A 15,532-nucleotide genomic window follows, 5' to 3' on the forward strand; every position below is an offset into this window, starting at 1 on the left:
TCCATTTGACCCCCTGCATTTCTGTTTCAACCACAGTGTTATGCCATGCAATAACAATGGCTTTGTAAAACTGCAGCATGGTTGTGGCAGTATTAAACTGGTCCAAAAATAGGGAGGAGGTGGCGGAAGCCAAGCTCACCGTTTCGCTGAGGAGGTCCTCTTCCCATCTGCTGGTTCTTGCCAAAAGGATCCTGTGGGTTTGGGCTCATGGCACTGGTGTGCAGAGCTGAGTCAGAGTTTGTTCTGTGGCAGAAGGAAAGAGGAAGAAAGGAGGAAAACAGCTTGATCAGAGAGCCATCAAAAAAAAAAAAGCCATGCCATGCCAACATGACCCCTTGCCCTCGTTTATTGCCTACATTAAGCAACTACACATGACAGTACGCTCAAGAGCACTTCACTGTACTCCACTGCTTCTCTCTGCTACACATCCTTTATCAGGTCTGACATTAAAACCATTTTCAGGTGATGGAGAAAATTTGTAGAGCAATCGTCACTCTACATACAATAATGAGTGTGGAGAAAGGAAAAAAACAGTTTAGTAGAAATAATGATCCCTGGTTGGGATTAGTTTGGCACAGGGAAATATTAGTTGAATAGCTGTCTGAGTAGAGAAACAGCATCTGTGATTCGCTTGAAATCATTCTGTCTGTATAAAGACTTGATTAAGAAACCGTTTTAATCAAATCTAAGGATAACGAGCTGAGAAAAGGGATGACAATAAGAACAAACAAGAGACAGGTCCAGAGGAGATCTGTGAGAAACTTGAAAGTCAAAGGTCACCTGTTAAGCTGTGATATTAATCTAAATCCAGGGCGTTTCTCTTCAGTCCATGGCGGTTGATCCCTTCAGAAATGAAAACAGTCACGTGTTAATCACTACTGTACTGAACCTGTAGCCCTGGCTCAGGGGTTAGTACAGCAGCATGAGCAAGCCAGAGAGACAAAGACAGAAGACAGCGAGTAGGGTGAGAATTCCTCTGTGACACCTTCAGGAAAACATAAACAGAGCCGTAGAAACAGAGCCTATTCCCCCAGGTTAGTCTAGTACTGTGCGCAGCACTGATTTACTGCTTCAATTAGATTGGAGCTGCCACGTCTGGGAGCAAACAAAAGTGCTATCATATCTTCAATGAACCAAAAGAAACACGCAGGCAACACCGCAGCAGAGCAACCACACTGGGCAAACAGGATATAGACTCAACCGAATAAACAAACACATATTACTGGCCACAAACGCAATCGACACAAATTAAAACCTTCATATTTATGACCGCCACGCAATTCAGAGACAACTTCTAAAGGAAATGCAACCAGAAGCTGACCGTGGAACTTGCTTTCGCAGCGCCTGGGCATTGCTATGGGTCTAGGTGGTTGCTAAATGGTTTCTTTTTGTCCCAAGACAAAACAGATGCTACGCTCTCTGAAATTCTGGTCCTGTAGCTCAAATGGTAAAGCGTGCTTTCGTTTTTTTTGAGTAGTTAATATTTCTATTTAGTTTTGAAATTGATAACAATTAACAGTAAAGACATTTAGCATGTTACTGATCTTCTTATTCATCAAACGAAACGAAGAAAAGTATCTAAAAAATATTAGTTTTCAACATTGATAAGAAAAGTCAGCATATTAAAATGATTTCTGAAGGATCACGTGACACTGAAAATTCAGAACTGCAATCACTTGAAAATATATTAAAATACGGTTTTGACAATATTTTTGATCAAATAAATGAAGAATTGAAAAATCATCCAGACCTTAAACTTTTTAACTGATGTGTATAGGAAGTGTATAAAACACTTCTATCTGTAACAACTGATATAATAACTCAGCTGTGCCATTAGTCATGGCGAGTAATAACATATGGCAAGTGTATGAAAGAGCACAAAACAAGACGTGTGCATAATGTAGGTGCAGAAGCAGCCCAGCAGATGTTGCCTGTGCACACTACTGTCTGCCAGAACATAGAAGCTGGTTCCCACTAAGAAGGTTAACATATTCCTGTCACCAAGACAATAAAAATAAATAATAAACAGATTTCCTGCAGCCTGCCCTACTGCTAAGAAGAGGCTACAGTATGCCAGACCACACTGGGATGATGTAATGCTCCACCGATATACTGCAGCCTGTGCAGGAAAAGATGCTCCTTGTAACAACAGAAAGTGGCCTTCCTTCACTTCCCCTGAGAACTGGTCTGCGGTCCTGCTTTGAAGTGTATTAGGACTTAGCTGCACATGCAATATAGAGCACTAAAGTCAGTGCCTGTCTGTAAATCAGAATGTCTGTAAATTACAGCGATATCTGTACATTAAACACTTAAATTAAAATAATTTTTTTTAAATAAAACAACTTTTACACCTAATTTTAAGATTTGTGTATTTTAATTGCATATACGATCGCCGTCCATTTTGAACCTCACTAATAAACTTAACATGATGCATTTTCGGTTATTCATAAATGTTTATTAGTTGATCATTAGCTATTTGCACAATTGGATTTTAAGGCTTAAAATCATATTTTCAAAATGCATCCATTACGACTGTTTGGAATCAGCACAAATATTTTTTAACATGCTAGAACACAGAATTAACAATAAACATATATATAAATAATATAGTGAGAAAAAGAACAATCAAATAAACAATCAATAAAGAACAATCAAAAAAAAATCAAAAAAATAAAACTGAATTTTATTTCATAGGGCCCTAACTATCCCTCAGCCTTGCTGCACCCTCGAGTTTAGGAAACACTGCTTTATTCTTTTAAATGGATACATTAATCGTGATTACTATTTACACTTTTTTTATTAAAAAGTGAAAATCATACTAAATAATAAACTTAACTGACTGCTTCACTTCTACTTTAAAGGGATATTTGTGTTGTTGTTTTTTTTTACTTCTACTATTTATAATTTTTGTGCAATTACTTGTTAGTTGAGTTCATGGCAAAACCTTCTGCAGTGTTTACATGATGTTTACTACTGCATAAAATTAACTAAAATAGATGTTTAATCTTATAAAGTTGATATCAAAATGCACCTAAATCTTTTGCATTTTGTGTTTTTCAGTTGAATAAAAGACCATCTTCCCCTATATATTTTATCATTGAGGATTTCTTATAAAAAATTTTATTTAAAAAGTCTAAAAATCTTGTCCTGTCTCGTTCTCGTGAACCCAGTCTCGTGTCTCATTTCGTCTAGTGGGATAAGTGTCTCATCACACCCGTAGTAGTCAATGACTAACAGCAACTGTTTGGTTACCAACATTCAGGTGAAGTATCCCTGTATCCCTGAACTATCCTAAAACTGTGTAATCCAAATGAATGGACATTTTATACAGTATGCAATTCAAATACGAAAAGATTTGAGAGTAGAAGAGCTTGAAGATTGTATATAGAATAAACAGAAATACATCAGGAAGTGAGTGGACTCCTAACAAAAGCAGTCTTGGTAAAAGTTGCTAGAAAAGGATTCATAAACAGATTGTTATTTAAAGCTGTCCTGTGGCCAGAGACATTGTGAAAAACAGATGTTTTTAAACTGACATCAGGCGGACCACCAAAAACGGAGAGACTCTTCAATGAAAGCCTATATATATGTTTAATCACACTTGAGTGAAGACGAATGCCTTTCTAGAAAACCTCCCAGAGGAAGTCTTGTCTGGGAAGAGCAGCGGCTCAGATCCAGGATTGGAGAGCGTGGGACTTAGGACAGCGCTGACCCGTGTTCCTGACCCAGTCCAGCTGAGCTCCACAGGGAAACATATGGATGTTGCCTAGGATTCAGAACCAGATCTGTTTACCCAAACACCAGAGGGACAGCTGTACCCCAGGGAGAGCAGAACCTGAAAGTATCATAGTAGCATCGTCCCTACAGACGCAAAGTGAGCTCTGGGGCGCTGGCTAAAAACACAGACATTCAGATTGTACACCATATTAATATTTGTACTGGACATGAGAATATGCAGTGGTAAAAAATGGTCAAAGAAAAAAATGTTAAAAGGAATGACCGATAAATATCGATAAAGTATTAGTCGTTCTTTTTTTTTTTTTTCAATTTCCATGCCAACAACATCTTTTTATTGGCATCATACTACCTTATTCCTCTCACATTTCCTTTTCTGGTGGTAGATCTGAAGCACTGTGAACTGAACACAAAACATATCTGCCACCCCTATGCCAGGTTTTTGTGTGATTAAGCAACAGAAATCCGCACTGGTCGCACCAAATTCTGTGGTAAATGGACGGAAAGGGTTAATGAGTTGGGTTGACGCCCTTTTCAGCTCATTAACCCGTACGCAGTGTGTACTGCGGTAGGTAATGCATCACAGATGTGTTGAGAGAGCTGTAAACAGTTCCTCGAGGGCATACATTAGGATGAGACTCTAGTAAAGCAGGACGATCTTCCTCTGCCGCCCACTGCACTACAGTACCTTGTAATGTTTTAGGCGCTTGTGTAAAACTCTACTTTATTAACTAAATTGAATCAACATTTGGTGAGACTACCCTTTGCATTTAAAAAAGGGTTGCAAACCTCAGAATATACTACTCGTACATTAAGTCTAACCTCTTGAGGACATTTTCTGAAGGTTAAACATCCACTAACATTGGAAAGAAAAAAACCTATAATTTTTAAGGCCCTATTATATACTCTTGTCATGCAAAGTCCCAGTGAACATTCAAGAGCACTGCCCCTAAAACCATAATGATAGATTTGTTGGCAACTGGCCTTGATTTCTCCCTTGAGCAAAGCACTAACTAGTTCCCTATGCCCCTTCTTTACATGCATTAAAGCATCACAAACATCCAAGCAGAATTCCCTTAAGCCATTTTAAAACTGGCACAAATCAAACCCTAGTGAATCAGCAGATTTTCTGTGATGTGTCACACTGTCAGACAACAAACGGCAGACTTCACAAACACCACCAGCATTATTAAAAATGCCAAAATCATTTGTGATCGCGCTCTGAAACCTCCTTAATCTAGCTTAACCTCTAACGTCATCGCAGACATAAAACATCTGTTCGGCCCTTTGTTTGAGATGATATTAGAGCACAAGATCCCAAAAGACAAAAAAAAAAGACAGCAGCACACCCACAATTCAATTACATATACTGTATCTGTGCAAGGTCAAATGGGCACACGGAATAAAACAAAAACAAACCAAAACATGGACTACGGTCATTAGCGAATGCTAATCTGGTCCAGAGCAAAGGAGGAGGGGGCTTACAAACACGCTGAGCTCACGATCTGTTCTGGGGGAGGAGGGGGTGGCAGCTCTGAGGGGTGGCTAGCAAAAGATCTGGCAGGTTTAGTTAGTGCTATGTACACAGAGAAGATATTTAAAGAATAGCTGAACATTCATCCTTGAGGAAGGAAAAGAGATGGTTAGAATCAGAGAGAAATGCTGTGGTTAGTATTCAGGCTTCACCAGGACACAGTCTGACACACAATGACAACTTCCTGAAGATAAGAAGAAAACTGGATTTAATTAAAAAGGTTTAACAAGAAAGCAATGTAAAATGAGATCAGAAATATACATTGTAGTGGTGAAGATCTATCTGTGCTTGATCGTCTGAATGCTATATTTCATAATTCATGGGATGCCTCTGAGACAGCCCTTGAAGTGGAGTCAACTGCTCACTGTTTATGCATTTATAATGAAGCTCTAAAAGTATATATATATTCAGCTAAACTTCACATGAGAGTATTATCCTCTGCTGCCCTCATCTCTGCTTCTATACATAACTACATAACCAGTCAGAAGTTTGGAATAATTGCAATGTTTCTGTAAAGTTTTTTAATATTTATGCTCACCAAGGCTGCATTAATTTGATCAAAAATACTGTAAAAAAACATGATTTTGTGAAATATTATATTTTTAAATACATTCTAATTCTACTTGAATTTAATCCTGTTATGGCAACAATGTAATCAGTTTTCAGTGTCACATGATCCTTCAGAAATTTTTCTAATACGCTGATTTGGTGCTCAGTTATCATCAATTATAATTGATCCTAAGTTATCAATTAATACTGGTTCTTATCAATGTTAAAACTGCTGCTTAATATTTATGCCCATCCATCCATCTTCTTCTGCTTATCCGGGGCCGGGTCGCGGGGGCAGCAGTCTAAGCAGAGAACCCCAGACTTCCCTCTCCCTAGACACTTCCTCCAGCTCTTCTGGGGGGACACCGGGGCGTTCCCAGGCCAGCCGGGAGACATAGTCTCTCCAGCGTGTCCTAGGTCTTCCCCGGGGTCTCCTCCCAGTGGGATGTGCCCGGAACACCTTCCCGGGAAGGCGTCCAGGAGGCATCCGGAACAGATGCCCGAGCCACCTCAGCTGACCCCTCTCGATGTGGAGGAGCAACGGCTCTACTCTGAGCTCCTCCCGGGTGACTGAGCTTCTCACCCTATCTCTAAGGGATCGCCCAGCCACCCTGTGGAGAAAGGGTGGTGACTCAAAGCTCATGACCATAGGTGAGAGTAGGAACGTAGATTGACCGGTAAATCGAGAGCTTCGCCTTGCGGCTCAGCTCTTTCTTCACCACGACAGACCGGTACATCGACCGCATTACTGCAGAAGCTGCACCGATCCGTCTGTCAATCTCCCGTTCCATCGTTCCCTCACTCGTGAACAAGACCCCAAGATACTTAAAATCCTCCACTTGAGGCAGGAACTCTCCACCAACCTGAAGTGGGCAAGCCACCCTTTTCCGACTGAGGACCATGGCCTCGGATTTGGAGGTGCTGATTCTCATCCCAGCCGCTTCACACTCGGCTGCAAACCGTCCCAGTGCATGCTGAAGGTCCTGGCTTGATGAGGCCAACACGACAACATCATCCGCAAAGAGCAGAGACGAAATCGTGTTGTCACCAAACCTGACCCCCTCCGGCCCCTGGCTGCGCCTAGAAATTCTGTCCATAAAAATCATGAACAGAACCGGCGACAAAGGGCAGCCCTGCCGGAGTCCAACACGCACCGGGAACAAGTCTGACTTACTGCTGGCAATACGAACCAAGCTCCTGCTCCGGTCGTACAGGGACCGGATAGCCCTTAGCAAAGGGCCCCGGACCCCATACTCCCGGAGCACCCTCCACAGGCCGCCGCGAGGGACACAGTCGAATGCCTTCTCCAAATCCAGGAGGGAGGAGTTCGGTGAGGCTTAATATTTATGTTTTTTTATTTTTATTTTGGATGAATAGAAAGATCAAAAGGAAATGGAATCTTTTTAAACATTATAAATGTCACTTTTGATCGATTTAGTGCAGCCTTGCTGAATAAAAGCATTGATCTCGATTTTTTCTCGAGAATTATCTTGCTAACCTCAAACTTTTGAATGCTAGTGTATCACAATTTCCATGTATTAAGCAGCTAAAACAGTTTTTAACATTATTAACAAGAAATGTTTCTTGAGCAGCAAAACAGCATATTAGAATTATTTCTGAAATATCATTTGACAATGAAAACGGTGCCGTCATTAATTCATCCAGCTTTGCCATCACAGCAATAAATAACTTTTTATTCACAATACATTTATTCACAATAAATTACAATTAATGCAGCCTTGATGAGCCTCAGAGACCTCTTTCAAAAACATTACAGAATCTTAATTATTCCAAACTTCTTCAATGTTTGATCTGTAATTTAATTTCACATTTCAATCTAAAAGCAATAAAGTTCATTAGATAAAGCGCTGGATCTAGTGTGTAGTGAGCCGCTCTATGACATATGGCTGTCACAGCAGTGTTTCGCCACAGTGGGAATAGTTGGCTGTGATAAAACTGATCAGGCCAACCAGTGTTCAGGTGTAAACAATGCCACAGGGCGAGGAATCTGAAAGTTTTACAAGTCGCAGAGTCAACATGGAGGCTGAAGCAGATTGTAGGTAAGAAGGCATTCTGGCCATCAGCCAAGCCTGCATTCAAAACACGACTATGATGAGGAGAAGCTTCCTTAAGCCTTTTATTACTGGCTGCAATTCACTCCTCTGTAAACAAATGAGGAAAACCGTCCAATGGTTACGCCTCACCGCAGCTGAACCGAGAAGGGTGACATTTGTGCAGGGCAAACGTGTGAGCATTTGTGGTCAGAGAAAGAGTTTTTCATTTTCCTGAGAGTTGAGAACGGCTAAATGGTGTGTGTATGTCTCTTTTGTTTTACCTAACCATTTTCCAGTCTTATCTATCATCACTGCGGATGTGGATTTTCCACATGCTAACAAAACAAATGTGTCATTACTGTTTTCTTTTCAGGCATCTGTGGGTATAGCCTATGCAAATGCAAAACACACATTAAAACTCCCTCTAATGTGGCATGATCTCTCAACACCACTTGATGTCACTGCGATGGCTTCATTTCAAGATAACATAATCTTGCACTCTGCCCTGCAACTGACAGCAGATATAATCAAATACTACTTGAAGTAGAATGTAACAATGTATGTAATGAATGCACAGATGCACATTTGTTGGCGGTGGATGGTATGTGTGTAGGACTATATTGGTCCTAATAGTTTTAAGGTCAGGACTCACCTTCTCCAGCTGTTGTCAGGGGGAGGAGATAGGTACATCGTTCCATATGGAGAGCTCTCAGCGTAGTTCAGTCAAGGAAATTCTCCAAAGCTTTCACAAGTAATGTCACAATCACATATGCTTCAAAACTTATTTGCATGAAAAAAAAATTTTCCAAGATCATTTTCCACCCTTCATCTAGTTTAAATTTGTAATGGTATTTTTATATTTGAAAGAAATATTTAGAATTTTTATTAAAGGGGTCATGAACTTAGAAATCAAATTTCCCTTGATCTTTTGACAATATAACAGGTCAATGTGCTATAAAAACATCCTGTAAGTTTCAAAACTCAAAACTTTCTCGTTAAGTTTTAAAACGGCTTGTATTGAAACCAAGATTTATAATGTGCCACTTTATGAGAAGATCAACACCTGCTTCTACAGCATTGCCTCTTTAGCCCCGCCCACTGATACAAGCTTGTAGTAGAGAGGAAATACTAGAGAGAAGCAAACACAGGATTACTTCATCAACAGAACCATACAGATGACATTATAAGATTATAAAGACACTGTGCAGTGCAAGTTGGGAAAAATGGTCTTCAATTGCCTTCCTTGTGATCCTTGTGATATCTACAGAGGATGCAATTGTTGTGTCATGTCGCGAATCAATTTCTCTTTCAGGTCAGAAGTGGTACGAATGCTTGAAGTATGTCAGAAATGGAGCGGGACACCAGTTTACTGTCGGGGATTTGTTGTGTCAATCCGTGCCACATCCAGTGTAGACAGAATCACAGATTATAATGGGTTCTACGTCTAGTCATGTTGCGCCGCTCGTGTCCGGTGTAAACACAGGGTAAAATTAGCAAAGAGCTCCAGATCGCATCAGTGAAACCCTGTTTGTTTGTTTGCTTTACTTTGCAACGTATTAATTTTTAATCAAGACAGTATGATGCAGGCTATTCAGAGAGACTGAAAGTAAACTAGGATGTAGCACTGAGTCTGACTAGAAGGGATCCAACAGTAATGTAGCAACAGAAGTGCGAGTAAACGTGTTTTTACCACTATTGCATAGTCTGTTCTAGACCGTGATATATACTGATTATTTATTACGTTTTTAACCCAAATGACCCATGAGCACGTCACAGCAGCGTCCATCTGTTATCATTAAATTATGATGGTTTTTAATATAAAGAAATTCAGTTCACGACCCCTTTAAATGTTGTTTTTCAACATTTCAAGCATTCATTTGAAATAGGAATCTTTTGTAAAATCATAAATGTCTTTACTGTCACTTTTGATTAAAGCATCCTTGCTGAATAACAGTACTAACTTTAAAACAAAACTAAATCTTATTGATTCCAAACACAACTGATTTGAATCGCTATTTTGCAGCTTAGTTACGATAGTCTTTTCAGACTGAAGGATCATGCTTTCATATTGCAAAAACTTTGGTCTTATTTGATTTCTCATGATACAACCCCTTAAGAAACTTCCTTGTGCGGTCCAAATCAACTCAACACTCTAACAAAAGTTACAGGAATTATGGGAGAAAAAAAAACAGCCCAGCTGAAGAACTCCTTGAGTAAACATTGTTTCAACTCAGGCCGATGTTGACAATGCTGCCTCGTCATGTCCATCTGTGCCAAGACTCTCACATCCAAACGGGGGGAGGGGTGGATTTACAAGACAGAAAGCAGGACAGTATTTTCAACATCTGCTAAGGCCTGGAAAACCTAGTCATCAGTTATGCTGCAGTAATAAGAGACTGAGCTCTTCATGCCAACCTTTCAACCACCAGCCCACCCCGTGACCCTAACCATGATGATACAACACAGAACATCCAACCAATGAGCAGCCAAAGCCAGGCCAAAGAAAAACCATCTTAGGCCACCTCATTCAAACACACTCTAGTAAGACTGTACGCAGCGATAACCGCCATCAAATGTATGAAATTCCTGGCGTGACATTGTGTGAATTTTGTTGTTGATCTGTGGCCTGGAGAGGGGGAAAGCGATGATGACACAAGCCAGACGGCTTGGATTACGAGGGATCCTTTCTCAGATCTAATTAGCCTGTGGCTGCTGAAGCGGTGTGGAGAGACAGGGTGGCTGTGACAGCACCTTCGTCTCAGAAGCTCCAGGATGGCGTGGGTGAGCTAACCTTTTCGCTCTGACATTTCACACTCGACCCACACCGCTCGTTCTCCAATTGGACATCATTCCAGAAATACAGACAAAGCAAGATCAAGGCATCTGGCATGATATATGCGGCTCAAAGGCAACTACATGGGTTAGGAGGAAGTTGGTTAGAGTTGGGTTTGGCTAGTGAGCCTGTGTGAGAGTCTAGTCTTGGCAGACATAGCTGAATTGATGAGAGCAAAACATGCCAACACTGTTAGGGACATCTGGCACTGAAAGGAAAAAAATCAGTGAAAGCAAATTTGGGCTTTGAATCCTTCCTCATTATATTCTCTCACTCAGCAGAATTAGAGTGGCATGAAAATGAAATGCTTTAGACATTAAGAGAAAAGCCTAGTGACCGAAAGTTTATTTGGAGAGGCTCTGTTTATTTCGATTAAATGCAGCAGATTGCAATTTATAGGAATATATATATATAACTCTAACCAACTTGCTCCTAACCCATGTAGTTGCCTTTGAGCCGCATATATCATGCCAGATGCCTTGATCTTGCTTTGTCTGTATTTCTGGAATGATGTCCAATTGGAGAACGAGCGGTGTGGGTCGAGTGTATATATATATATATATGTGTGTGTGTGTGTGTGTATATTTAGGAAAATGTATGTAGCATATGGCTATAAAAAAAACCCTGTAATCATATTGCAAGTGCATTGTACGTGGGTTTCATGGTGTTGCCATATGGCTGCCAAGGTGTTCTGAGGAGGCCAGTGTTATTTTAGTATTATTTATTAGAGCCCGACCGATATGGGTTTTTTGGTGCCGATACAGATATTGGGTAGTAAAAATAAAAAATGATTTTCTTTGTGCATGTTATAGCACAGTACCAGTCAAAAGTTTTGACACTTTCCCAATCGTGTGTCCAAACATTTGACTGGTATTATATATAGAATACAGTATAGGCTTGCCGCGATAGATGGTGCTGATGGTGATACCGGTGTTAAACTGTGACACCGGTTATGTCACTTGCCCACCATGTCACTGACCCCCACTGTTGTTTAGATTTTTTTTATAGTAATAAAAATCATTTAGTTCAGTAAAAGAACAGACACTACAATTAAAAACTGAACGTGGCTGCTCAATGCAGCGTGCTAAACGACAGTCGCATCACAGATCAGATTTATTTTCTCCAGTGAGGAGAGTGAGTTGAGCTGAATGACAAGAAGAGTGAGGTGAGATGGCGGATGATTTTGTTTCGAAACGATTTGCAAAAGCGCCTTTTTGGCAATATTTGGGATTTTGAAAACTTTGGGACTTTTGCCGTTTATCTAAGATGATTTTGGAAGTTTTTTAAACATTCGTTTCTTATTTAGTTGCATTCAATATTAGTGTTTTTGATAATGTATATAAATTTGCATCTGCATCCTAACTCAAGCTACTACTACTGTCAATTCAAGCTACTGTAAACGTGCATTTCTAAGATACTACAAAATGTATTATTATAATATTATTGCAGGCTGCACTGCAAACTGTTCTGAGGATACGTTTCATGATTTGAAACGATATCACTCATTAAAACATGCAGAAACTAAGAAATTCTTTTTTTCTATTGAGATATTTATTTTGTGAAGGAAAAATGACTAGAAAAGTCTAAAGAATTCAAAAGAGTTTGACATGTCCTGACTGTAAAGAGTAGTTTAAAACCAGTCTGGTTTCTACAACTCTCACTTAGGTGCAAAAATCTGCCTTTAAACCTGAAAGAAATAAAGATTAGAAATTTGTTGTCGACTGACATTAAAAATTTTATCGTGATAAAATTATCGCCCAGCAGTACTAACAAGTGACTGAAGATTGAGTGGGAATTGAACAACATCAATATGGACTCTTTACCACATCAAATGAATGAGTGTTAGTAAGCGCTCTTATTCACAGGCACGAAACACATGCTGAACTGAAAGCAACAACAACAACAAAAACCTGAAAGCTCTGAGCCTAAAGCAAAGACCTTTGAAGATGATAATAACCCATTAAACTAATTTTCAGAATTACAGAGACAACTAGAAACAAGTGTTTATGAGAACAATCCAAAAATCACAAACACACAACGAGAGCTAGAAGAAAAAAAAACAATCTCTGAGACTCTGAAGTAACCCACGAGAATAAACCAGAATATCTTCATCTCTTGGGGAGGGAGTGGTTCAATTCACAGAACAGAGCTGTGGCTGCCAGAGTTCTGACAAACAGGTCTTGCAGTTTTTAGCATGACTGCGGTCACAAATGCCTTCTCCCCGCTCACAGAAGAAGGGCGGCCGTGGCACACCGTGTGGAATTACTTTGAACCCATCATTCAAAGTGCTTACGTAACTCAACTCTGCCACACTTTTTTTTTTCTGTCTCTCTCACGCTGCCTTTGTTGTCTCTCCGTATGGCACGGCATCAGAGCAAGTGGACCATTCACAAACTATCCCAATATTAAAGACTACGGATTAGCTTCTTACTCTGGTACTAGATAATTCAAAACCTCTGGGTGGCTTCAAACGATTGAATATGAAATCAAAACACGCCTTCCACTTTTTCAAAACACTATGGCAACTCAGAAGGCATTGGGGCCTTTTTATTTTTTATTTAATCTTTAGCGCTAAGCTAAATCTGCAGACAGAAATGATCTTTGAGCCCACAGACCATTAAGCTTACAGACAACCACTGAAAAATTGATGAAAGAAATCCATCAACTACACAACCGAGGAGGATAAAAGACCGGCCGAGCCGGCATAGCCAGTGATTTCACCAACCTGCGTGCTGAATGAATGTAGAACTAGCGGCAGAATGTGCAATACACACTAATGAGGACACCAGAGGACTGATATCCAGTTCTCACAGGAAGAAAAAAAACAAACATAAGCGGGGAGAAACAGCAGGTTATTTCAGTTACCCACTCATTTACACCCACGGTACAGCAGTGGGAATATTAATACATAAAGGATCATCACACACCCTGAAACCTCAAAAAAGCTGCCCACATGAGCAAAGGTCAACATGTATGACACATGCAACATTGTGAGCTTATAAAAATTCTGCATCTACTAGTGTAAGCAAAGACCCTCACAGATCACTTTTTTCCCTCTACAAAGCTCTTTACACTAGTGAACTTAAAGGATATCTGCCGCCCGTGTTTGTCAATGGGCCTGCGGTGCGGTGAGTTGATCCGATTGCGGTCTCGATGGACCCTCTCCACCAGACCATGGTGTCTGGTCCCTCGCACAGAGTCCAGTCCGGAGGGAAATGTCCCCTGTAGAGAAACAACTTCTTGGTTAACATTTTCTTCACAAATGCAGGAATCTGACTTAAACTATGACGTAAAAATGGATAGTGAAAAGACATCAGAGCGTCCATATTGTAGGATTGAAAAAACACACAACCATACTCAAACAAAACACACATGTTTTTTCAAAGTGCCACCATTAGCTTATGTTCCCAGGTGAATTCACTCTACTCCGAAGTGCTTTTACCTCTCTTGGTTTGGTTTCTCATGGCAGACAAAAAGTAGGGATCACTGCTCTATGTCTCAAGGAAGCTTTATACACAGCAACAAGAGCGGTTTCACCTGAAGGCATACAACACTGTTCTCCATAGGGGATAGACACAGACACAGGTCTTCAGCTCTTGGAGCGCACCGCTGTATCAGGTGTACTTGTGGGGAAAGCCGTGTACTGAAGGAGTTAGGTGAAGTAAGGGCAGACTAAGAGGTTGGGACAAATACCCTCTTTGTTTTTTAAGGAGAAGGTTTGCAATTACCATCTTTTGACATCGTTTTTTCTGAGGGTAGAAAAACAGAGTATATGGCTGGGGCTTATCTTCTCCTAAATGAACATGACTTGCTGGACAGATTTAGTAGACTAAGATAAGTGGATGAGGGCAACTCAGGTACCTGGAAATCAGTGCTGGCATTGCCTATTTGGTTGACGTTGGGCAGCGAGCCTCCGTAGTACTGTGCCCGGTTCTGTGACAGCCGGAGCTGCTGGATCTTCTGGAACTGCACCTTTAATCAAGAGGAAGACACAGTGAATGCATTGGAAAAAGAAAGAAAGACAGAGAGACAGTTTGCAGAGGCGCCTTAGTTGTTTTTGTATTTTATGTGTTTAACTAAGACAAAAATTCTTGGAAATGGGTTTGGTTTTAAGTGTACTTCTGAGCCCAAGCTGGAGGACAGTGTGGATTTTGTTGTGCAGCAAGGGTAAACAATGAAAATTATCAATTCTGATCAGGCACAAGCAAATCAGTAGGCGTTCCTTCCTCCCACTAACCAAAGGACAAAATTTGAATCTCAAAGACTGACCTCATTTAGTGATATCAATGGGTTACTACACATAAGCTCAAATCCATTTTTTTAATCCAACACACTGACATTTTTTAAGCCAGAGCACAAAACCTTAGCTATATACTGCTTAGTTTTAAGGCTGCATAATTTTGGCAAAATAAATAAATAAATAAATAAAACACACACATCTGGCATCATCTGAATTATATTGCAGTTGTTTTGACAGATATTGAAATTGCAATTCAAGAAATATCTCACATTGTTGAAATAAAACAAGCATAAAGACAAAATGACATTCAAATAGAAACAAGGTAGGCAAAATCTACATACTCGCAAGAAATGATTCAAAATTACAAGGTCAAAAAGAAATGTAACATGAAAGATATGCATGGATTAGTTGCTCACAGTTAGATCAATAACGTGATTGTAGTGGAATTTCATTTTGACTTTAAGGGTAACTTTCAGAGCTCTCTCGCTGACTCAAAAGTGAACTAAGACAAAAAGAACCTTCACTTGTGAGTGGAATTTTGGTTCTTTTGGTTGTACAAAGGGTCTCAGTGTACTCTTCACTCACAA

At 40.1% G+C, this 15,532-nt stretch overlaps 2 protein-coding genes across 7 annotated transcripts in view; one reads left to right on the plus strand and one right to left on the minus strand.

Moving 5' to 3' along the window:
- The window catches only part of LOC132097840 (cocaine- and amphetamine-regulated transcript protein-like), a 284,097-nt gene that overhangs the window by 198,489 nt on the left and 70,076 nt on the right, over positions 1 to 15,532 (plus strand). The gene's annotated exons all lie outside the window — the stretch shown is intronic.
- Positions 1 to 15,532, minus strand: part of LOC132108367 (CREB-regulated transcription coactivator 3-like) — a 41,846-nt gene that overhangs the window by 11,276 nt on the left and 15,038 nt on the right. For 4 of the 6 annotated variants that reach the window (XM_059515081.1, XM_059515072.1, XM_059515088.1 and 1 more), the window contains 5 exons: positions 14,567 to 14,677; positions 13,799 to 13,927; positions 8,525 to 8,586; positions 781 to 843; positions 140 to 243 (listed from right to left, as the gene is read on the minus strand). In XM_059515081.1, coding sequence (XP_059371064.1) covers positions 140 to 243; positions 781 to 843; positions 8,525 to 8,586; positions 13,799 to 13,927; positions 14,567 to 14,677 — 469 coding nt within the window. The remainder of the gene's footprint in view (positions 1 to 139; positions 244 to 780; positions 844 to 8,524; positions 8,587 to 13,798; positions 13,928 to 14,566; positions 14,678 to 15,532) is intronic. The other 2 variants (XM_059515109.1, XM_059515103.1) reach the window with 1 other exon arrangement.

The sequence above is a fragment of the Carassius carassius genome, chromosome 2 (assembly GCF_963082965.1).
Source record: "Carassius carassius chromosome 2, fCarCar2.1, whole genome shotgun sequence".
NCBI lineage: Eukaryota > Metazoa > Chordata > Actinopteri > Cypriniformes > Cyprinidae > Carassius > Carassius carassius.